The sequence below is a fragment of the Neoarius graeffei genome, chromosome 8 (assembly GCF_027579695.1).
Source record: "Neoarius graeffei isolate fNeoGra1 chromosome 8, fNeoGra1.pri, whole genome shotgun sequence".
In the NCBI taxonomy this organism is placed as follows: domain Eukaryota; kingdom Metazoa; phylum Chordata; class Actinopteri; order Siluriformes; family Ariidae; genus Neoarius; species Neoarius graeffei.
The window spans coordinates 51,072,723-51,096,187 of NC_083576.1; the positions used below are offsets into that span (position 1 = coordinate 51,072,723).

Here is a 23,465-nt window from a genome sequence, read left to right on the forward strand (position 1 = left end):
CAGTGTTTCACAGAGTCTTGAACTCCTCCCCATCTTTACTTCTGAGAGACTCTGCCTCTCTGGGATGCTCTTTTTATACCCAGTTGTGTTACTGACCAGTTAAACAAATTAGATTTTTTTTTTTAGCATTACACAACTTTTTCAGTCTTTTATTGTCCCTATCCCAATTTTTCTGAAACGTGTTGCTGACATCAAATTCAATATGAGCATAACTTTTTCAAAAAACAATACAATTTCTCAGTTTCAACATTCGATATGTTGCCTTTGTACTATTTTCAATGAAATATAAGCTTTCCATGATTTTTCAAATGATCACATTCTGTTTTTATTTATGTGGAACTGGGGTTGTATTTTAAATGCATCTATAGACACAGAAACTGTGTGTGAGCATTTTTGTGTTTGTGACTGTTTGTGCATATTGTCAGCAGCTTTATGATTAAATGGACCATGCCATTTCCTTATGTTTGATTTCTCATTCAAATTACGTGAATGTATCAAGGTTAAACAGTTTTTTTTTTTCAATTAACGTGACTGTACATGTGTTCGTTTTTCCAGGAAAAAGAAGAGCGCTACTTCATGCTGTTTCCTAATGTTCTAATTATGTTGTCTGCCAGCCCACGAATGAGTGGCTTTATCTATCAGGTACATTTACTGACTCCTGAAAGTGCATTTCATCATACAACTCCACTCGATTGAAAACCAGTTCTTTATAATTATCAGACTTTAGAATAAGCTCCTGTCATTTGTTTAAAATGTCGTCTGTGGTGTTGTTTTCTTAGGGACGGCTGCAGCTTTCAGGAACTACAGTGACCAAACATTTGGACGATGCAGAACCCGGTCATTATGCGTTTGAGATTGGAGGTTCGTTATACGCCCATCAGAATGCTTTGTTTGTTTGTTTGTTTGTATTTTTTAACAGTTTAATGCAATTATGAGTGTGTTGTAGCTGTACAAAACAGCTCTGTGTGTTTCAGTATGAAAAGACATGTTGAGTTTCTGGTAATGAATTATGCTGCGGTTGTTTTGCAGGAGGTATGATAGAGCGCGTGACAGTTTTCTGCAGTAGTTCCCAAGAACTGCAGGAATGGCTCGAGCACCTGCATACTTTTACCAAAGGTGGAAGTCCAGTAGGAACCATCCTGAAGGTATGAACACTCAGACACACACTGTAACAAATAATAATGTAATAAACAGTGGCAGCATTCACAACGCAAGTAATCCTGTATCTTGTCAAGTCCATTTTTGCAGAGAGTATAAGGGGGGGGGGGGGGGGGGCTGTTGTGTCTGTTCTGTTTTACTGTTAGCTAGAAAAATAGTTGTGCTTTTTTGAATGTTAACCATGATCGATTTTGTTGCTTTTATCTGCCAGAATGTAGAAGGCAAGCCCATGAGCATCGTGGGCACACCGTCTCACCTGAGCCACACGCAGGGCTTTGGGACATCTACAGGCACTCGATGCCCTCTGGAGCCACCGAAGATCACCAAGCCGTGGTCTCTGAGCTGCCTGAGACCAGCTCCCCCACTTAAACCGTCTGCCGCACTGGGCTACAAAGAGGTGAGAGACTTTTATATACCCACCTTTCATGGTTTTTGGGAAACAGTGAGTCAGAGTAGTGTTTGTGTGGGAGCGTAATGCACATCTGTGACTCAGCTGAGTGGTCCTGAGATGAAGCATGTACAGCCCCCTACCCAAGCAGTTACAGATCTGAATTTTGAGAGCGCCTTACTGCCATATCAGTGTCTTGTGGAAACTGTAGCCAAACAACCACTACCCTACCCCTACCATACTTTTTACCGCAAGTTTCATGTGTGGTCTCCTGCTGCAAAAAAAAAAAAACGCTGAGCAGGTCAGATTTCTGGAAGGTGTTTATAATTGTTGAAGCTGATGTAGTTTTGTAAGTAGACCTTGTTGCTTTCATATTTAGAGAAATGTCAGATTGAGGGTCTAAGAGAAATGTTCATGCCTCACTGTTCTCCTCTTCATCGTGTTCCTTTGGACTCTTCCATTTATTTTCCCTCGTGCATTTTCTCATACGCTTTCTCTCTTCATTTCCTGCTTCTTTAGAGGATGTCTTATATCATGAAGGTAAGAGTAGACCAGTCACTTTGTGTGTCTTGTATGCCTGGCTAGCTCTGGTGTTGCAGCACAATTTAGCCATGCTTTGTCGGGTTTTTTTCTTCTGATTCATATTCTCTCTCTCTCTCTCGCTCTCTCTCTCTCTCTCTCTCTCTCTCTCTCTCTCTCTATTGTTCCTATAAACCACTCATTTCCTGTTTGTTCGTTTGTCTTGTCCTCCCGCATCCTTTCACTGATCAGTGTCCTGTGTGCAACATAGATTTTTTTTCTTTTAAGCATTCTTTAAAATGCCATTTTTTTTTATTTTTATTTTTTTGCTTCCAAGCTCTTTTACCTTGAAGGAACAAACAGGAAAATGTGTGTTTTCTTCAGGGGATAGTTTTAATTTCATACCAAACAAATAAGTTAAAAGGGTATTCTGAGTGATGTGGCTCCCAGAAAGTGAAAGCACGCAGAATTGCATACTTTGTAGTTTACTGTTTAAGGGAGAGTACTGAATCTCTGCTTGCTTTAGCTTTAGTTCTGTTTTTGTCATTTGCTTATGTTTAATGAGATAATACTGAATGCATAAGATGCTGCTCAGTGCTTTAAAATGTACTTAATTTTCAATGTGAACAAAGACTGGTACACACCATGCTTCCATCCAGAGATCAGATTTCAAACTGCAAATTATCTGTTACATCAAAATCATCTTTCTAATGTGTTGGCTAAAATCCATGCATAAAAATTGACATGTTAGCAATTGCTAATTGCTTTCAGAGCATTTCTGTGTAACTTTTTTTTTTATAAAGAAAAGCACATTGGTGGAAACATTGCTGTCAACCAGTTTGTCTTGAGTAGCAAAAAACTAACTGTCCCTGCTTTTGTAGTGTGACCTGCCTATTCAGCACTGTTTGTCACCTGTAATGTTTAAAATAAAATAAATGGTTCTGGGCTTCCAAGTTATGAGACAGAAAAGCTTTCACCTAGTCATCCAGATACTGAAAGTCTGAATTTCGTCGATGCCACAGCCATCCGTGGCTGGGAGTTCAAGAGAACAAAAATTGGCTGTGCCTTCCAGATGGAGAGATGGTATAGACCCTTTTCAGTCACGTGACCTTCGTAAACGCGACCACCATTTTGGACATGTAGCGGACTTCGGCTTGAATTGGTTTGAATGCGAGGAAGGCGACAAACGGAGAACATACAAGAAAAAGGAGCGAGATGCAGAAAACACCTTCGCTATCCAGCGACGTAGGGCATTTACAGGGCGAGCAGAGGGAGAAATAACAACAGTAACGACACATTAGCAACGCCGTACAGAAATAACGGTTTATGGCACAGACCCTTTCGGTTCTCGCTCATCTAGCTGCTACAATGACTGCTTAGACTGCAACAATAATACCTAACACACATTTAAGTATCCGTCATAAAGACGTGAAACTCGTCGAGTGCCGAGTGTGTTCATTGATCAGCTAACACAATCTAAAAGTAGACATACCATCACACTGCCCTGGCGCTGTGTACAGTTTACCTTCTATGGTTTGTGCACTCGCTATTTGCCATTACTTTCTCCAACCATTGTTAGAGATTACAGGGAACGGCCTGGATTTAAGAGACAAATACATGTTCCTCTTGTTTTGAACACTTAGCCCATGTTTACATTAGACCGTATCAGCGGATCATCAGATTAACGTTTTTAAAAGCGATTAGTGTGCACACAGCAACACCAATACACGATTCGCGTGCACACAGCAACACCAATACACGGATATGCTCGGCTCCGCAGGCATCCTGCGCTCCAAATCACTCCGCCCTGAACAGCGAGTGCCCTCTGGAGGGTGCGCACTCCGGCCCTGTGCAGCTCACAGAGCGCGCGAGTGAAGTGCACGAGCCACGATTCGGGACTGAGCCGCTGTGTGTGTGATCCCAGCGCAGATCACTTACCACTCGCAAGTGGAAGGATGGCAAGCCTAAAGACAATCGTTTTTTTTTGTTTTTTTTTTGTTACATAGTCAAGAGAGGTGTCGGATCACCGGATCCAGTGTAAATAGCTGCCGGAGCCAACGCCCGAGGTTCCGGAGCGCGCTCCGGCTTGCTCCCCCTCAAATTAAGCGCTGTTTGTAGGACACTGCCTCTGATCTGTCCTACAGTCTACCAACAGCAAAGGAACACAACGCTAGCTAATGTCGTTAGCTAATAGCTACTACAGAAGAACAAAGAGGTTACAATGGGTTATTTTAGCCTATTTGGTTACACACTCGCCGCCACAGAATGTTAACAGCAATGTAATGCCTTTTCTGGCTAATTTTATTCGTCTTACCTCCAACAAAGTGGTCACTGCACAAGCGTTGGTATGCCGAGGGCTGCCAATCTGTTTATGGCCGCTATCCATCTTCTCCGTCGGGATCCGATAAAATGATAACCCTTGCCTTGTTTGTTGATGGTTACTACATCCAGGCGCACAACAATATAGTGGCATGATGGAAGTCTTGCTGAAAATAAACACTTTCTTTGCTGCCGTTCCTCAATGCTGGCTGTGGTAAACTACTGGTAGTACATGTCCAAAATGGCGGCCGCGTTTGTCGTGACGTCACGTGAAAAGGGTCCATACTCTCGAGCATATTCACTAGCCAGTTGTGGACATCTGTAATGAATGTGCAAGTAATGGATAGCTCGTTTCTCCAAGTATATTAAGCCGCACCATGATGTGGCATTCAGAAAGATGCAGTCTGCTGGTTTCATGTCTCAGAGGCACCACAACAATTGCTGGGTTTCATGTGACGTCACATCTGCCTCATTAGTTATTCAAAACTTTAGCTGGTGGTCTACAAAAGGTCAGTTGACAACGCGTTTGTACGGAGAAGGTGCATTGCTCGCATGAAAACTGCCTTGCGCTTGCATTGTTCGAATCGATCAAACCGTGAAACTGGTAAAAGTTTATTCAGGATTCCCCGTAAACTAATAAAAAAGGGTGAACGAACACAGGATTTCACAAAAAGACGTCGAGAAAGGTGGCTTTTGAACCTCTCACTGAAATCGAAGGGAGCCAAGTTGAAGCATGCTCGAGTTTGCAGTGATCACTTGGTGAAAGGTTTGTATATCCCTCTCGGCTATGTTGTTAGTGTTTTCCAAGTACTTTTCTTGCCATGTATCGTTATTTCACGGTACATTTTTTAGTCACGAAGCGCTAAAGTCCCCAGCTGTTTCTTTGTTTCCTCCTCACTCCTCACAAAGTCCATATGCATGAAGGTCACGACAAAATTTCCTTTAGCCAGATTTACGCCCTCTTTCCTTTACCCAGATTTAACCTTTTTTATTTTTTTTGGAAAGGAATCTGCTTTTGGGGCATTCATAATAAAAAAAATTGTTGCAATCTTATCTTATGTATGTGGACACCTGACCAATCAGACCCACATGTGCTTGATGAACATCCCATTAACGATGTAGTCCCCATTTGCTGTTATAATAGCCTCCACTCTTTTAGGAAGGCTTTCCACTAGATTTTGGAGTGTGGCTGTTGGGATTTGTCCATTCAGCCATAGGATCATTAATGAAGTCAGGCAAAGATGTTGGGTGAGAAGGTCCGGCGCACAGTCAGCATTCCAGTTCGTCCCAAAGGTGTTCAGTAAGGTTGAGGTCATGGCTTTGTGCAGACCACCCAAGTGCTTCCACGCCAAACTTGGCAAGCCAAGGCTTTATAAACCTGGCTTTGTGCACAGGATATTGTCATGCGGAAACAGGTTTGGGCCCCTTGTTTCCAAAGAAGGGAACTTGTAAAGCTACAGCATACAAAGACATTCTGTACAATTGCGTGCTTCCAACTTTGTGACAACAGTTTGAGAAAGACGTACATCTGGGAGTGATGGTCCGGTGTCCACATACTTTTGGCCATATGGTGTATATTTAAGTGCAAGTAGATATTGTAAAATATTTGTTAGGATATTATACCAACCATTATTGTCATTTATTGCAAACTCGGTGTCCTGATTGAGGTTACTCCGAAAGAAAATTCGGTGCAGTGCTTGATTCTGATTGGTCAATTAAGGAAGGCAGTCAATTCATCATCGGATACGTGTTCTAGCATTGTGCCCAAATTTGTCCTTGTTAACATTACCGAAAACGTTCCAGTTACCTTCTCATGCTACCACAAATAGAAATACATAGATTACTTTTAAAGGAATTTTTTTTAAATACTAAACTGGCCACTGTAGCTGTACCATGAGTTCTGATATTAGCCAGTTAAATGGCGACATCTATCATTTATTCATTCATTTGTTCATTTTTCCCCCCATCTTCAGTAACCAATTTATACTGGTTAGCATTACGGTAGATTCAGAGCCTATCATACACCAAGGGGTAGCAGTTTTGTAATGTAAATAAGTGAGAAGCTGGTTTTATGTTTGCTGTTTTTACATCACTACTACTTACATATTACCAGAGGTGGACAAAGTACCCAACTTCATTACTTAAGTCAAAGTACAGATCCCACTGGTCAAATGTTACTCCGATACAAGTGAAAGTTGTCCAGTCAAATTTTTACTTAAGTTAAAGTAAGTATTTACATTTAAAAATACTTAAGTATTAAAAGTACATTTTCTGTCAACGCATCGTTGTATTATTGCCACAACGCTTACAAAACCTAACACCATTACCAAAGACAGAAATGTGAATTCACAAAATGAATGCATGCTGTGCCATCATGGTGGTTTAATGAAACTCCACCTGACATGCTAGCAAACGCTTTTCAAACTCGAAATCATATTGGGTAACTAACGTTATTAGAAAAGAAAGATTTCTACATTCTGTCTATTTGGCAAGATTATGCTAAAACATATTTCTGAAAGGACTTCAGATAAGTTACAGTAACGTTATTCATGTTAGCGTAGCTCTGTTTTTGCATGCTAACTAAGGGTGTCCAAGGTAACTAGCTATGTGTTAACGTTAGCCGTGGACAAGGCTACGGCAGCTTGGCGGGCAAATCCACAGAAAGTCATTTGACTAACCAGACTGTATAGCTATTGCAACGTTATCAGTAGCTCTAAAAGCACAGACAACTTCATTGCAAGCTTTCTCTTGGAATAAAACATTTACAGACCTCGATATGCTTCCGCAGGTTGGATGGTGAGTTTTTGTAGGCTGTGATGTGGTTTGTTTTAGGCAAACAAAGCAAACATTTAAAACGAAACAAATCTTTATTCCTTTCAGAAAACTGAAACATGGGTTCATGGGCCATGAGTGCGTTCATTCCCCAGAAGAACCACCTCCTTCCATTCTGACATCAACTGATCGTATTCAAATAATGCTGCTGAGAAATCATTGAACTTGATTTTATACAGTCTGTGGATATGACATGACCCTAGTGATTACTAATAGGCCTCAGTGTCACCTGCGAAAAAACCAATCGTGTTTTAGAAAAGAAAAAAAAATCCACTTTCAAAGCCGCTTCATAGTAACAAGTAACGAGGACCTTGACAGAAATGTAGTGGAGTAAAAAGAACGATATTTGCCTTTCAAATGTAGTGAAATTAAAGTCATAAGTTTAAAAAAATAATAATACTCAAGTAAAGTACAGATACTCAAAAAGTGTACTTAAGTACAGTACTTACGTAAATGTACTTTGGTACTGTCCAATTCTGCTTATTACTAACGTAACATAAACACTTCATAAGCTACTAGCATTTGCATTATCATACAGGTGTCTGCATGTGTACGTAGTTCCAATGCAGTCAGAAACTCGTCACAGTAATTCAGTATTTTTAAAACAATAGTGTCAACTTGACGATTTTGATAAGTAGTCATATAATAAGCATAATATGTTCGAGTCAGGCGGTCTGTTGCAATCTATTTTATTTAATTCACATGACATATGTGTTGTTTGTTTGGCAAATTAAGTTAATAACATTAGCAAACCCAAATTATTGTACATAATTTTATTGTTCTTAATAGCACCCCCCTCCCCCCAACCCATACAACCTTTCATGTAAATCATATGTTGTTAATTTGTGTTCTTTTGGGGGTTTTCTTAATTCTTTTGCTTCCTCACGGCCACCTTGTCTCTCCAGGATTCCAGCAAAAGCCCTAAACCCATCAAGAAGTTCCTGAACAAGAGAAAGACAGAGAGAAAACCATCTGATGATGAATATTTGCTCAGAAAAAGTAGGTTAAGTGCGATACTGGTGAATGATGCTTTAGTTAGTCAAAGCAAGAGATGGAGAAAAAGAGTCTTTCTTTTTTGGTATTGATTAGGCTATCAGTTTCCATTGCAGCCCTGAAAGTTTAAGTCTTAGATGTGGGTTGTGGTACTGAAATTAACAGGTACTGCCGCTTTGGAAGAAGATGCCCAAATTCTAAAGGTGATTGAAGCTTATTGTACTGGAGCCAGCCTGCACCAAACCACAACAGGTACTTTCTAGCTACCGTATGATGCCAGCATTTCTGGAAATGATACAGCTTCTGTCACTCTGACACACTGTACTCATGCCTACACAGCTGTGCGTAAGGACAGTATCCCTGCAGTCCTGCTACCAGAGGAGGAGAAGATCATCGTTGAAGAGATGAAGAGCAACGGCCAGACAATCACTGAGGAGAAGTATGTTAAACTAGAGAATAAATGGAGACGGTGTTAAAATAGTCCTTGTTTCATCATTATGCCAGGCATTTGGGTCATTAAAATTTAAAGTCATGAAGTAAGGCATAGATGTGTTATAGGAAAATATATAGTAATATAATAGTAATGGAGCACTGTGATGCCCGAAGTTTATTTTCCAATAACGGTACTCCCTGAAGATTTGTATTCCTCCTATAGCACAGCAATTTGCTGCAGTTTTATTTTTTTTTATCCCCCACTGGCTGAAAGGCCCGAAGGGGGATTATGTTATGGTGATGTCCATCCGTCCGTCCCGGGAAGGGTGCTCACCTTCTGAAATTAACTTTTCTCACAATTTGTGGAGGAGTTCCACAAAACTTGGCAGGATTCTTTGTTATATGTCGGTAGTAGGCATATTGTTATTTTGTTCAATTCAGTCCCGTTTTACCAGAGTTGTGGCCCTTGATTAACAACCTTGTACTTTCACAATTTCATGAAGGTGTGCTTTCCTTCTGACATCAACTCCTCTCACAATTTTTGAACGAATTTCTCGAACCGTGGCAAAAGGCCTTGTTATATGACGGTAATATGCATATTGCGATTTAATTTCGTTTGTGAAAATTTTACCAGAGTTTTGACCCTTGATTAAATAACTTGTACTTTAACAATTTCATGAGGGTACGTTCTTTGGAAATCAACTCCTCTCACAATTTGTGGAGGAATTTCACCAAACTTGGCAGAAGGCTTTGTTATATGACAGTTATACACAGATTGAAATTTGGTTTAATTTGGGCAGATTTTACGAGAGTTATGCCCTTGATTTTTAACAAACTTGTACTTTGGCAATTTCATTAAGGTGTGCTTGCTTTCTGAAATCAACTTCCCTCACAATTTTTGGAGAAATTTCATGTAATTTGGCAAAAAGTTTTTATCCCCTGCTGGCCGAAAGGCCCGAAGGGGGATTATGGCGTGGCGATGTCCATCTGTCCCAGGAAGGGTCCTCACCTTCTGAAATCAACTCCTCTCACAATTTTTGGAGGAATTTCACAAAACTTGACAGTATTATTTGTGATATGTCAGTAATACGCATATTGCAATTGCGTTCAAATCAGTCATATTTTACCAGAGTTATGGCGTAGTTGCCAGCGGGGGATATTGTACTCTCAGGGCACTCTTGTTTATTTATGAAAGAATAGGTCATATTTCTTATCTGGATATAGTTAAGGACAGAGTTACTAGAGACTCTGTACAAAAAAATGTTAAATAAATGCCTTCTTACAGAAGAGTCTACAAACGCACGCATTTTAAAACCCTTTATATGTGGACAGTCCACCATACATGTCCCTGTGTAATTTGTTAATCTAGAAACAATAATGTATTAAAACAATTGCACTCCTCTTCCAGTCAGCATTACTGTCAGAATCCTGCTGGTATAGAAAATTAATCAGCATCTTCTGACCAATTGAACAGCAATGTAATATAAATAATATTATCCACATCTTTGTATAATGTAATTTGCAAAAGAAAATTGCAATAATATTTCACTCATCTATTCTGTTTGACAACCCCAGTTCCAAAAAGTTTGGGACGCTGTGCAAAATGTAAATAAACCCATAATGCAATGATTTGCATATATATATATATATATATATATATATATATATATATATATATATATATATATATAATTATTTTTTTAAATTGTGTTCAAGTGAATGCAATACAAAGGCAAGATATTTCATGTTCAAACTGATAAACTGCTCAAAGAACACCTGTTTGAGCCTTTCCAATTATCAATTAACCTGTTTACCTGTAGAACGTTCCAGTCATTCACAAGCATGGATGGGGTGAGGTTCATCACTTTGTGAAAAACTGTGTGGGCAAATAGTCCAACAGTTTAAGAACAATGTTTCTCAAATTACAATTTGCAAGGAATTTAGGGATTTTATCTGAGATGGACTGATGTGAATTAGAAAAGTGTGGTGTGTTTTTTGACGAGTCCACATTTCAAACTGTTTTTGAAATCATGGACATTGTGTCCTCCGGGCTAAAGATGAAAGGGCTACCCAGATTGTTATCAGCGCAAAGTTCAAAAGCCAGCATCTGTGATGGTATGGGGGTGTGCTAGTGCCCATGGCATGGGTAACTTGCACATCTGTGAAGGCACCATTAATACAGAAAGGTACATACAGGTTTTGGAGCAACATATGCTGCCATCCAGACAACGTCTTTTTAGGGACGTCCCTACTTATTCCAGCAAGACAATGCCAAGCCACATTCTGCATGTGTTACAACACCATGACTTCATAGCAAGAGTGCAGGTGCTAAACTGGCCTTCCTGCCTCCCTTTGAAAACGTGTGGTGCATTATGAAGCACAAAATACGACAACAGAGACCCCGGACTGTTGAGCAACTGACGTCGTATATCAAGCAAGAATGGGGAAACTTCAACAATTGGTGTCCTCAGTTCCCAAAAGCTTGCTGAGTTACTTACTTTTTTAGAACGTGTTACTGTCCTCAACTTAAGAATGAGTGTATATTTATCTAAAGCAAGAAAGTTTGCATTTAAATATCTTGTCTTTGTATTGTATTCAATTAAATATAGACCAAAAAGGATTTGCAAATCATTGCGTTCTGTTTTTAATTTGTTTTACATTGTGTCCCAACTATATTCTATATAATCATATCTTTTTATGTTTTCTTCTTCTTCTTCTTCTTTCGGCTCCTCCCATTAGGGGTCACACAGCGGATCATCGTGATCTGCATATTTGATTTAGCATAGGTTTTTACACCAGATGCCCTTCCTGACACAACCTTCCCCAATCTATCCAGGCTTGGGACCGACACTAAGTATGCATTAAGTATGCACTGGCTTGTGCAACCCCAGTAGCTGAGTAGTTTTACCTAATCTGTATGTTTTTGAACTGTGGGAGGAAACCCACACAGACACGGGGAGATGCAAACTCCACACAGAAAGGACCCCATCGGCTGTGAGGTTCCGATGGGGGCCCTTCTTGCTGCGAGGCAGCAGTGTTAACCACTACACCACCATGCTGCCCACTATGTATTCAGTAGAATTATTTATTGGGCAGATGGTTTTATTGAAGCAGTTTGTGGGTGAGACAGAAGGTGGTCATGAAGCAGTGGAGGTTTAAAGGCCTCCAGGGCTCGCCAATGGACTTACTATTTATTCTTTCTCCTCCAGAAGCCTTGTTGATGCTGTTTATGCATTAAAAGACGAGGTCCACGAGTTAAAGAAGGTAAAGTTTCATTGCTGCTCATCCATTGTATTTATTCACCCTAAACGTGGCTTGTGTGAGGTCTGATGAGGCATGTGTTTTGACTTCAGGAGAACAGGTGGATGAAACAGTGTCTGGAAGAGGAGCAGAAATCCCGCAAAGAGCTTGAACGTTTGGTCAGGAAGCTGGCTAAACAGAAGAATGACTATACGTGGGAAGATGGAGCCCACTGAGTAACATTCTAAATGTTCTCCCCTTCCGCATGTGAGTGTGTGCGCGCGTGTATGAGAGTGTGTGGGTGGATGAGTTGCTGGTTTTGGGTTCACACCAAATGTTGCATTGAGAAAGCCTTCCTGCCTTGTAAACTTTTTTTTTTTTTAAGAATAACTTTCTTTGCAGCTTTCTTGCAATGAGATCATTTGTGCTTGACTGGGTTTCAAAAGTGGTGAGAGTGTGTTTAGTGCCTGTGAACAGGGCAAAAAAATGTGTTAGACACTCATGCAGCAGAATTACAATATACAACATAGGTGTGAAAGTCTGCATCTAGGATTTTCACCACAGGACTGCCTGTATCAGATATTATGGACCTGTCCGCATTCTAACATTAAGCGGTAGAACTATATTACTGATGCAGTTTAATATTAAGATTATCATTACAGTAGATGTTCACATGTAGCCATTATTTCCATGCAGTTGGAAAAAGGAAAAAATTCAGTGTTCAGACTTGGTGGGGAAATGTGTGGAAAGTAAGATTCAGTCTTCAACCAGAAAACATGAGTCTGTGTGTGTGTGTGTGTGTGTGTGTGTGTGTGTGTGTGTGTGTGTGTGTGTTCTGCTGATGAAGCCACCATTCAACAAGCATGAACGTGAACTCAAAGGTGTTATCTCTTTCGATGTGAAGCTACCTTTACGGTACACTGGCAGACCCTTTCAATAATGGACTTCTCTGTGTGTCTTTATTTCTAATTCTGGTTGTTCATCTGATTGATAGAGGAAGCATTTGTGCTTGATATTAGGAACATGAACTGTGGAATATGTTGCACATGAACGACATGAGATGCTCCAGTTGTCATCTCGAAATGATTTGACTGTTCTTTTATTATTATTATTATTATTATTGTTGTTATTCTTGTTTATTATTATTAGCAGCTTTTTGAATAGTTTGCAGGGTAGTTGGTGTGTTATGTGTTCTTACTGGCCATCAAAATATTCCCTTCAACTCTGTCTGTCGCAATCTACAATATACTGTACAGTATTTCTATACCATTCTTTACACAAGCTAATCTCATTTTTGTTTGTTTTTGTCATACATGTTCAAAGCTGTTCATAGCAAAAGATGCAGCTATTCATCGAAATACAATGCGTATTCAATACTATTAAGGTATAATTTATAATGTATGTATATCATATATACTTTGAAACGATATATAATAGCTATAGCCAAAAAATAACCATGTAAACTTTTCATATTTAGAAATAACACAACAATTGATTATTACCTCCAGATTCTGAGGTTGCAATAATAATAATAATAATAATAATAATAATATATTTATTTATTTTTGAATGCAGTAGTCCTGTATTGAGAACATGGTACTCTGGCCTCTCTAAGCACTCCTCCGATAACTTTACACCTCATTTAACAATCTGGTCTTTGTAGGAATTTTTTATCCTCCCAACCCCCCACCTTATTTGCTTGCGACTTTTTTCAAAATATATATATATAAAGTCAGCTTTCGTAAATCCTTGCAACCTTGTTGTCGTAAATCCATGCTGGATTTGCAGAGTAATTCGCAGTATATTCACAGCTGCTACAGCAGTAAATAAATTCACCGAGCCCTTATTAAAGGCCGTTGCACTGCAGGATTATATAATTATGGCATTTGTAACTGAATAACCAAATTTAGGTGTAAGGGTGTAAGAAAATATGAACCGTTTCGAGCTGTGAGATGTGTTAGTAATAATTTTTGTAACCTGTTCAAATGCTAAACTGGTACCCTGTCGGAGATGTAGTGTATGCTCTGCTGCATTGCCTGACCTTTCTTGTAAAGTAATCAGGCATATGAATAATGAAATTGTAAGGTACTACAGTGGTGCTTGAAAATTTGTGAACCCTTTAGAATTTTCTATATTTCTGCATAAATATGACCTAAAACATCAGGTTTTCACACAAGTCCGAAAAGTAGATAAAGAGAACCCAGTTAAACAAATGAGACAAAAAATATTATACTTGGTCATTTATTTATTGAGGAAAATGATCAATATTACATCTCTGTGAGTGGCAAAAGTATGTGAACCTCTAGGATTAGCAGTTAATTTGAAGGTGAAATTAGAGTCAGGTGTTTTCAATCAATGGGATGACAATCAGGTGTGAGTGGGCACCCTGTTTTATTTAAAGAACAGGGATCTATCAAAGTCTGATCTTCACAACACATGTTTGTGGAAGTGTATCATGGCACGAACAAAGGAGATTTCTGAGGACCTAAAAAGTTTGGACTCCACCAATCCACAGTCAGACAGATTGTGTACAAATGGAGGAAATTCAAGGCCATTGTTACCCTCCCCAGGAGTGGTCGACCAACAAAGATCACTCCAAGAATAATAGTCATGTAATAGTCGGCGAGGTCACAAAGGACCTCAGGGTAACTTCTAAGCAACTGAAGGCCTCTCTCACATTGGCTAATGTTCATGAGTCCACCATCAGGAGAACAATAAACAACAATGGTGTGCATGGCAGGGTTGCAAGGAGAAAGCCACTGCTCTCCAAAAAGAACATTGCTGCTCATCTGCAGTTTGTTAAAGATCACGTGGACAAGCCAGAAGGCTATTGGAAAAAATGTTTTGCGGACGGATGAGACCAAAATAGAACTTTTTGGTTTAAATGAGAAGTGTTATGTTTGGAGAAAGGACAACACTGCATTCCAGCATAAGAACCTTATCCCATCTGTGAAACATGATGGTGGTGGTAGTAGTATCATGGTTTGGGCCTGTTTTGCTGCATCTGGGCCAGGACGGCTTGCCATCATTGATGGAACAATGAATTCTGAATTATACCAGTGAATTCTAAAAGAAAATGTCAGGACATCTGTCCATGAACTGAATCTCAAGAGAAGGTGGGTCATGCAGCAAGACAACGACCCTAAGCACACAAGTCGTTCTACCAAAGAATGGTTAAAGAAGAATAAAGTTAATGTTTTGGAATGGCCAAGTCAAAGTCCTGACCTTAATCCAATCGAAATATTGTGGAAAGACCTGAAGTGAGCAGTTCATGTGAGGAAACCCACCAACATCCCAGAGTTGAAGCTGTTCTGTATGGAGGAACGGGCTAAAATTCCTCCAAGCCGGTGTGCAGGACTGATCAACAGTTACCGGAAACGTTTAGTTGCAGTTATTGCTGCACAAGGGGGTCACACCAGATACTGAAAGCAAAGGTTCACATACTTTTGCCACTCACAGATATGTAATATTGGATCATTTTCCTCAATAAATAAATGACCAAGTATAATATTTTTGTCTTATTTGTTGAACTGGGTTCTCTTTATCTATTTTTGGACCTGTGTGAAAATCTGATGATGTTTTAGGTCATATTTATGCAGAAATATAGAAAATTCTAAAGGGTTCACAAACTTTCAAGCACCACTGTACAGTGCTTGTAACACAAACAGATGGCTGACAAATTAAAGGGGAGGGAGCAGCATGCTGTTCAGCTGTTGGTTATTCATGAGCTACCAGAACAGCTTCAGTGCCTAATGGTACAGAATTCATATGTTTCTGCAACTGTACTGGAATGATGAACACCATTCTGCTAAAATACAGGGTGTTTTCAAAAAATGTGATATTATTTGAGATGTAAATATCCCAGACATTACATAGTCTAGACAAATGAAACTGAACAGGCTTAATGTTGAGCAATATAAGATTTATTCCTCAAAATTTCTCTCATTCTCATTATCTCTAGCCGCTTTATCCTTCTACAGGGTCGCAGGCAAGCTGGAGCCTATCCCAGCTGACTACGGGCGAAAGGCGGGGTACACCCTGGACAAGTCGCCAGGTCATCACAGGGCTGACACATAGACACAGACAACCATTCACACTCACACCTACGGTCAATTTAGAGTCACCAGTTAACCTAACCTGCATGTCTTTGGACTGTGGGGGAAACCGGAGCACCCGGAGGAAACCCACGCGGACACGGGGAGAACATGCAAACTCCGCACAGAAAGGCCCTCGCCGGCCCCGGGGCTCGAACCCAGGACCTTCTTGCTGTGAGGCGACAGCGCTAACCACTACACCACCGTGCCGCCCTTCCTCAAAATTTGAATGAGAAATTCAAAAGGTCTGTGGATTCCATGAACAGTTTCACAAATTTTCAATATGCGTGCCGCCTGAGACACAGAGACACACACAGACAGCCTTCCTCTTTGAACTTTTAGTGCCGTTTCCAAATCTGCATTGCAGTTGGTGCATTTTTAGAGAATTCTCTCATAAATGCACAGAGGTGGACAAAGTACCCAACTTCATTACTTAAGTCAAAGTACAGATCTCGCTGGTCAAATGTTACTCCGATACAAGTGAAAGTTGTCCAGTCAAATTTTTACTTAAGTTAAAGTACTGAAGTACTTGCTTTTAAAAACACTTAAGTATTAAAAGTATATTTTATATCAACACATTGTTGTATTATTGACACAACGCTTAAAAAAACCTAATGCCTCTGGAGCAGCTGACTGGATTGTTTTGTGAATTCACAAAATGAACACACGCTGTGCACCATGGTGGTTTAATGTTAAGCTAGCTAGTCAGTGAAACTCCACCTGACATGCTAGCAAACTTTTTTCAAACTCAAAAAGAAAAGATTTTCAAAACTAGAAAAGAAAGATTTCTACATTGTTTATTTGGCAAGATTATGATAAAACATATTTCTGAAAGGATTTCAGATAAGTTAACGTTATTCTTGTTGGCGTAACTCCGTTTTTACATGCTAACTAACAGTGTCCAAGTTAACTAGCTATGTGTTAATGTTAGCCGTGGACAAGGCTACGGCAACTTGGCGGGCAAATCCACAGAAAGTTATTTGACTAACCAGTCTGCGTAGCTATTGCAGTGTTATCACTAGCTCTAAAAGCACAGACAACTTCATTGCAAGCTTTCTCTTGGAATAAAACATTTACAGACCTCGATATGCTTCCGCAGGTTGGATGGTGAGTTTTTGTAGGCTGTGATGTGGTTCGTTTTCGGCAAACATTTAAAATGAAACGAATCTTTAATCCTTTCAGAAAACTGAAATATGGGTTCTAGGTAAAGCCACGAGTGCATGCATTCTCCAGAAAACCACCTCCTTCCATTCTGCCATCAACTGATCATGTTCAAATAATGCTGCTTAGAAATCATTGAACTTGATTTTATCCAGTCTATGGACGTGACATGACCCTAGTGATTACTGATCGGCTGTCTCAGTGTCACCTGTGAAAAAAATCAATCGTGTTTTAGAAAAGAAAAAACATCCACTTTCAAAGCTGCTTCATAGTAACGAGTAACGAGGACCTTGATAGAAATGTAGTGGAATGAAAAGTACGATATTTGTCTTTCAAATGTCGTGAAGTTAAAGTCATAAGTTTCCAAAAATAAAAAATACTCAAGTAAATTACAGATACTCAAAGTGTACTTAAGTACAGTACTCAAGTAAATGTACTTCGGTACTGTCCACCTCTGTAAACGCACGCTGCACAGTCTTGTTCGACTGTGTTCGAGCGTACTCTAACACGCACAAAACGCTTTTTCTTTTCCAGCGAATGGCATTTCTATACCGAAAAACATTAAACATCAGATTTTGACCCATTTCCACACATGCTGTTAAAATTTGAAGTCAATTGAACAAGAACTGGCAAAGTTTGTGAAAGATTGTGAAATTATATCACATTTTTTGAAACACCCTGTATTTTCCCTCAAATGGTGTTTTGATGACAGTCGTCGAGAGTACCGCGTAACCTGTCACTCCAAGATCACATACAGCTGGATTGAGATCTGGAAAGCCACATAATGTGATTTTTATATCATTTCGATCCTCTTCAAACCATTCAGTGAGCCTTTGTGCGTTGTGGTTGGGTGCACTGACATTCTAGCAGCAAGGATAGAAATGTTTCATCATTGGATTAATGTGATCAGCCAGAATGAATTCATTTGCGATGACCTTTCTCTCGAATAAGAGAATAAGACAACTTTGTTTTGGTCACAGCAAAATTCCTCCTCTGCATTTTAACCCATCTGAAGCATCGAGTGGGCAGCTACTGTATGCTCCAGCACTCAGGTAGTAGTTGGGAGTTAGGTGCCTTGCTCAAGGGCACTTCAGCTATGAATACAGAGAGAAGTGCTGGACATTCACTCCCGTCACATTTTTTCCTGCTGGTCCAGGGATTCAAACCAGTGTGACTCTTTGGACCCAAGGCTGCTTCTTTAACCTTTAGGCTATGGCTGCCCCTGTCTAATGAGACACAGTGTCAGCAAACCACCATTCGTTGCATTACAGCTGCCTTTTTTTCCCCTTTAATTTGTCATTCGTCTAATGCCATTACTTGGCATAGTGAAATGAAAGTGTTTGATGTAAAACTGTGTAACACTGTGGGCAATATTATTATAAATAAGTGTATATTTAAGCATAATCAGTGATATGCATTTGAATGTTAAAAAAAGCCATAAAACAGGAAATTGTTTGTTTTTGCGCAAAAAAAAATGGTATTCAATGCAATAAGACTGTAGACTGGTTTACTGTTAACTGTTATGCATTGAGGATTTGCACTGAGGTGTGTTCTCCAACTGGTCAATAGGATTTACTCCTCCAACCTACATGATCCTGTTTCTACAGTGCTGTGATTAGAATTTTTTTTAAGAGCGTTATTAATACTCTTCAGTAATTTGTCTATATGTGTGTGTGTTTTACATGGCTGTAAGTATTATTTAAAATTTCCACATCGATATTATTCACATTAATACACAACGTTTCGTTCCACCAGAAGTCACTTTTACGGCGTCCTATGTACAATTTAAATACCAGTCCAGCTGTTGCGATTTATTATTGCCCATGTGCATATTATCCATAACTGATGTGCTGCTTCATAATTTGAAGGACTGATGTATATTACCCCATGATATGATATTTGTTCAACTTCATATTGTACGCTGTCACTAATGTTACGATTGTGGCAGGGATCAGATAAAACTTCTTGTTATCTGTAGCACTTGCAGGATTTTTTTTTCTTCCTCAGATGTTCATCTAGTCAATCATTTTTCTTTTTAAGTGCCCAAGTCTGCAGACCATGTGGATTTCTATGCAAATATCTTTGTTACAGTACATATCCACTTTGTTTGTGCTTCTGTTCTTTTTTTTCCCTTTGCTTTTATTTTTAAAGGAATTGTTTTAATAAAAACATGATAAATAATATTTCCAGTCCTTCTGTAAATGTTTAAGAGCATGGAGTGTTTAAAAAAAACCAAACCATCCTTGGAAACGAACAGGAAAGTTCATGTCACTCAATTAGTAAAGTTCACGTAAGTAGCTCTGTTCATGCAGGTTTTGACTGAAAGGAAAAGGTAAAATGAACAGAGAGCATGTGAGAGAATGGAATGAGTGCGACTGATTGAACGCTTCCTGTAACAGTAGAGAAATGTGTCCCAGAGCTGGGTATACATTCTGTCACTCACTCTTTCCATGGTGGAGAATGAAGTATAGTAAAATACACCACATTAATTGCTTCTTTGTGGTATTGTGCTCATGTACAGATAGGAAACATGCATAATTGGAAGTGTTTGGTGGGTGTTTAACAGCCAGTGATATTAGAGTTCTAAAAATATGTATTTCTCAAATCTATTCTGTCAGCTACTCCATATTAGAATGGATTTTTTTTTAAGTGAAACTAGTGTCAGTGGAGCACTCGTGTTTAAATGATAAGGTCAAACCAGTGCTCATGCTCTGTGGTGAAGCTGTGATTACATAAAAAGGTCATGTGTAATGTTTTGAAATTTTGGCCTTATATACTGTACGTAGACATGATTCTTGATCCATCACTAGTAAGAATGGTATCAAGTAAAATTCTTTCTTCTATTTCTCGCACATTACCAGTGATTTAAAATTAAAAAAAAAAAAAGCCTGAAAGTCATAATACAAAGAAAGTTATGCATTTGATTTAGAAAGTTGTATTTTAATACAAAAATATAAATACATATTTTGATAGAAGGAACTTCCATTAAAAAAAAAATCCTACTTGCCATCTGTGGTATAGTTATCGTTAAGTTGTTTTTTGTTGTTGTTTTTCCTGTGACATACAGCTGGTTGTAGAAATATGTTTGTTTTTGCCATAAAACAAGATCATATAACAATTTATCAGATGTTTTGGGAATAACCAGACTTCTGTGAAATGTAGTGTCACTTTCTATTCTAGAACAACAAAATCATCATGATCTAAAATGACACAGAAGGTGTTTTAAGTAAGAGTCGTCTATTCGAGCTGGATTTTCCCTTCATAAATATAAGTATGACAGTATGATGGTAGATAAAAGCAAATGTTAATAAATTATTTTGGTAGTATAGCTTGAGAATAATAAAGAAAAGTTACATTTACACCACTTTCTCATGTTTATAATTGTTTTTGTTGTTTTATATGGAAAAGGAAAAGGGCTATTGCATGTCACACATTCTCCATTTTCCCTGTAAATCCAGCAGTTAATGACATGCCAGATTTTCCTCTGAGCTTGCATTGTGGTGTAAGTTAAAGGAAGAGCTGCTGCTTCTTCTCTGAATGTTCCAGCTTCCTTTTTCAAATAGTTTCAAATAGTCAAATTTCGCATGGTTCTCCATGTATACCCTGTAAAACGGATTCGGTTCTAGATCATATCCACTCTGTTTTGTGCTGATGAATCCTCCGAGTTCTTAGTTAGTCTGCACTCAGTCCTGTAGCCTGAACAATCCAAAAGTGGTAGAGTCTAAGTGCACCAAGTGCCAGTCAGTTACATTAACAAACAGTTTCTGACCTTCCTCAAGCCTGAACACCCCTGTCTGTGAGGCAGTGCACATAACAGGTACTGGATTTATCCGAGGCAAGTTGCAATAGGACTCGGTCAGTTCAGTCGCTTTTTCAGATTTTGTCATTTGAGTCCATATGGCTTGCTTGAGTGTTGCTTTTTCATCTGCTTTGGAAAAGGAGACTTGAGATTGGATCAAATAATATCCAGGATAGTGAATGGTCAGGACTCCTGATGTGCTGAGGCTGACCTTATCCAGTTTAGAGTGGCTACGATCCCACAGCAGGGTATTGGAGTTGTCCATCGCTGAGGAGAAAACCATAACAGGATAGATGTTTTTTTAAAAAGGCTATTTATGTACATCACAAGGAGATGATTTAAAGTGAATGAGGATCTTTACCTTGCTTTTGTGACTTTGAACTTAACACCATCTTTGCTTGAGGTATGGTGGAGGATCCAGTTTCAGTCAACAACGCCACTATAAGTAGGGAACAAAACAATGGTGAAATCAGACTCATCTCACGACGAGAAGTTCACATCTTTCTGCATTCTGAAGCAAGATATAAACTGTACCAACCTCTTCCTTCAGCTTGCGAGATCTACAAAAGGGATTAAAACAGAGGTTATTGGTTTTATTGAGAACTACATAAGCCCCATTATTACTGGGACGCAAAATACTATCAAGGTTCAACAATCTTTGCAGTGTTCTGACTGAAGGTCCATATGAAGGATCTTGCATACCTTTTTTATGACGGTCTTATAGTTTTCGACGAGCTTGCTACAGTACTGTATGTCGTCAGCCTCGAGGTTGTTTTCAGCACACTGTTGGAGTTGTTTTAGTGTGCTTATCTCGTTATCATTGCGTCTGTCCTGCAGCTGCCATTAACACAGGAAAAGCCTCTTGTGAACACGCTGTTGCATTCAGTATTCACTCAGAAAGAAAAACCACATTGCTCACAACCTATTGTTGTAAATAAAAACATTTACCATGCAGACTATTTGGAAATCAGGTCAGTCATTTTGAATTGAGGCTTTTCTGTTTTGTTCAGGGGGGAGAGTTAAATGTGGAAGCAGTTGTTGATTTTTCAAACTTTTCCATCAGTGAACACAAAAATGGCTGAGTAAAATTGTACAAAATGGCTGAACTAACTAACTAGACTAGAAATGGCATCATTTGTGATAAATCTACCCTTTCTGCACTTACAGTAAAACCTTCTAGTTCTATCTACTTTAAAAAAGAAATGTAATTTAATTTCAAATAATATAGATTCATCTCATTCATAGCCAAGTCAGAATATGGGGCTTATTATACTGCGTATTCTCAGAATTCATATTCTAGTATTCAGGTAAGTTATCATTTCCATCACTTAAACAGCAAACAAAGCGCCTTGTTGTTGTTGGGTTTTTTTGTTTTGTTTTTTCCTAGAAATGCAAGGTGTCTATAGTTTGAGAGAATGTTTTAATGATCAGATCATATCGAAGGATTTTGTTCCTTTGATGTTGAGCACACTTGTTTGCTCATCAAACCACATGAGCCAAGAAACCATGAACCAATTTCTTTTACTATGACAAGTTTCATTTAAAATGTGTTCTTTAACAGTGTATGATGAATACACCATACTAAGAAATGTACATCATGTGAATCAAAATTGAATCTAAAATGGATAATCAAGGTGTGTGTATGTGTGTGTGTGTGTGTGTGTATATGAATATATATATGAATATCCACCTCCATGGAGGCAAACATCAGGGCAAATTAAATATTTCAATTGGAAAGCACACTGGAAATATCAAATTCATATTATCAATAATTCCTAAGACTCTTAACATTATGCTGAAATGACCTAAAAAGATAGCTTGACCTTACATTTAATTTCAGATTAGCAGACATTTTCCTTGTGATACAAGTCTATAATAATAATAATAATAATAAAGCGTATAAATGCCTACCAGGTTGATTCTATGGAACAAGTAGAGAAACCCTCCAAACGTCTGTATCATTAGCAGAAGCAGCAGCACGGACAAGAACTTGACTAATGGTGTGTTTGATGGCAGCGCTGGTCCTCCTCTGGGGCCTGGCCGTGGAGGTACCGGTGGAGGATTGAAGCTGCTGTGAAAGGTGTTGATCATGGTGGACATATTTGCAGGCAGCAGGATCCGCGACGTGAACACCAGATCCACCCATACAGGTCTGAAGAATGTCCTCCACCAGCACAACTCTTCATTTGAATGCAACTTCCTGAAAACTCTGAACTTCTCAGATAGGCAAGCAGCATTTGTGTCTGAGTGTGTGTGTGTATTTTTAGACACAAAGCAGTTTTTTTTTTTTTTTTTTTTGTCAATCAAATTTTGGTTTATGGAAGGTTTTTTTTCTTCTTTGTTTTGTTTTTCTAATATTTTATAATGACAGATTTTTCTTTGAAATATTTTCACAACTTCATGTATCCCTTAACTCTTATTTTAATTACAATGACACTTTTGAGTCAACCTAAACAGCTAAAATATACTGGATGGTATATTGTATATTTACCCTGGAGACTGGACAAACTAGACTACAATAGACAAAATA

The 23,465-nt window shown here is 38.9% G+C and overlaps 2 protein-coding genes across 3 annotated transcripts in view; one reads left to right on the top strand and one right to left on the bottom strand.

Moving 5' to 3' along the window:
• arhgef6 (Rac/Cdc42 guanine nucleotide exchange factor (GEF) 6) overlaps nt 1-14,022 on the top strand; it is an 89,024-nt gene extending 75,002 nt beyond the window's left edge. The window contains exons 13-22 of one of the 2 annotated variants that reach the window (XM_060927791.1): nt 556-642; nt 780-861; nt 1,030-1,145; nt 1,370-1,555; nt 2,066-2,086; nt 8,122-8,215; nt 8,375-8,461; nt 8,549-8,648; nt 11,851-11,905; nt 11,995-14,022. In XM_060927791.1, coding sequence (XP_060783774.1) covers nt 556-642; nt 780-861; nt 1,030-1,145; nt 1,370-1,555; nt 2,066-2,086; nt 8,122-8,215; nt 8,375-8,461; nt 8,549-8,648; nt 11,851-11,905; nt 11,995-12,117 — 951 coding nt within the window. In that variant the 3' untranslated portion in view covers nt 12,118-14,022. The remainder of the gene's footprint in view (nt 1-555; nt 643-779; nt 862-1,029; nt 1,146-1,369; nt 1,556-2,065; nt 2,087-8,121; nt 8,216-8,374; nt 8,462-8,548; nt 8,649-11,850; nt 11,906-11,994) is intronic. The other variant, XM_060927792.1, reaches the window with a different exon arrangement.
• A 6,033-nt stretch (nt 14,023-20,055) lies between these two features.
• cd40lg (CD40 ligand) lies at nt 20,056-23,193 on the bottom strand. Its single transcript, XM_060926931.1, has 5 exons — nt 22,847-23,193; nt 21,638-21,772; nt 21,474-21,495; nt 21,297-21,374; nt 20,056-21,202 (listed from the first exon to the last, which is right to left on the bottom strand). The coding sequence occupies exons 1-5, from the start codon at nt 23,033-23,035 to the stop codon at nt 20,820-20,822; spliced, it is 807 nt and encodes a 268-aa protein (XP_060782914.1). The 5' UTR covers nt 23,036-23,193; the 3' UTR covers nt 20,056-20,819.
• Nucleotides 23,194-23,465: the final 272 nt, after the last annotated feature.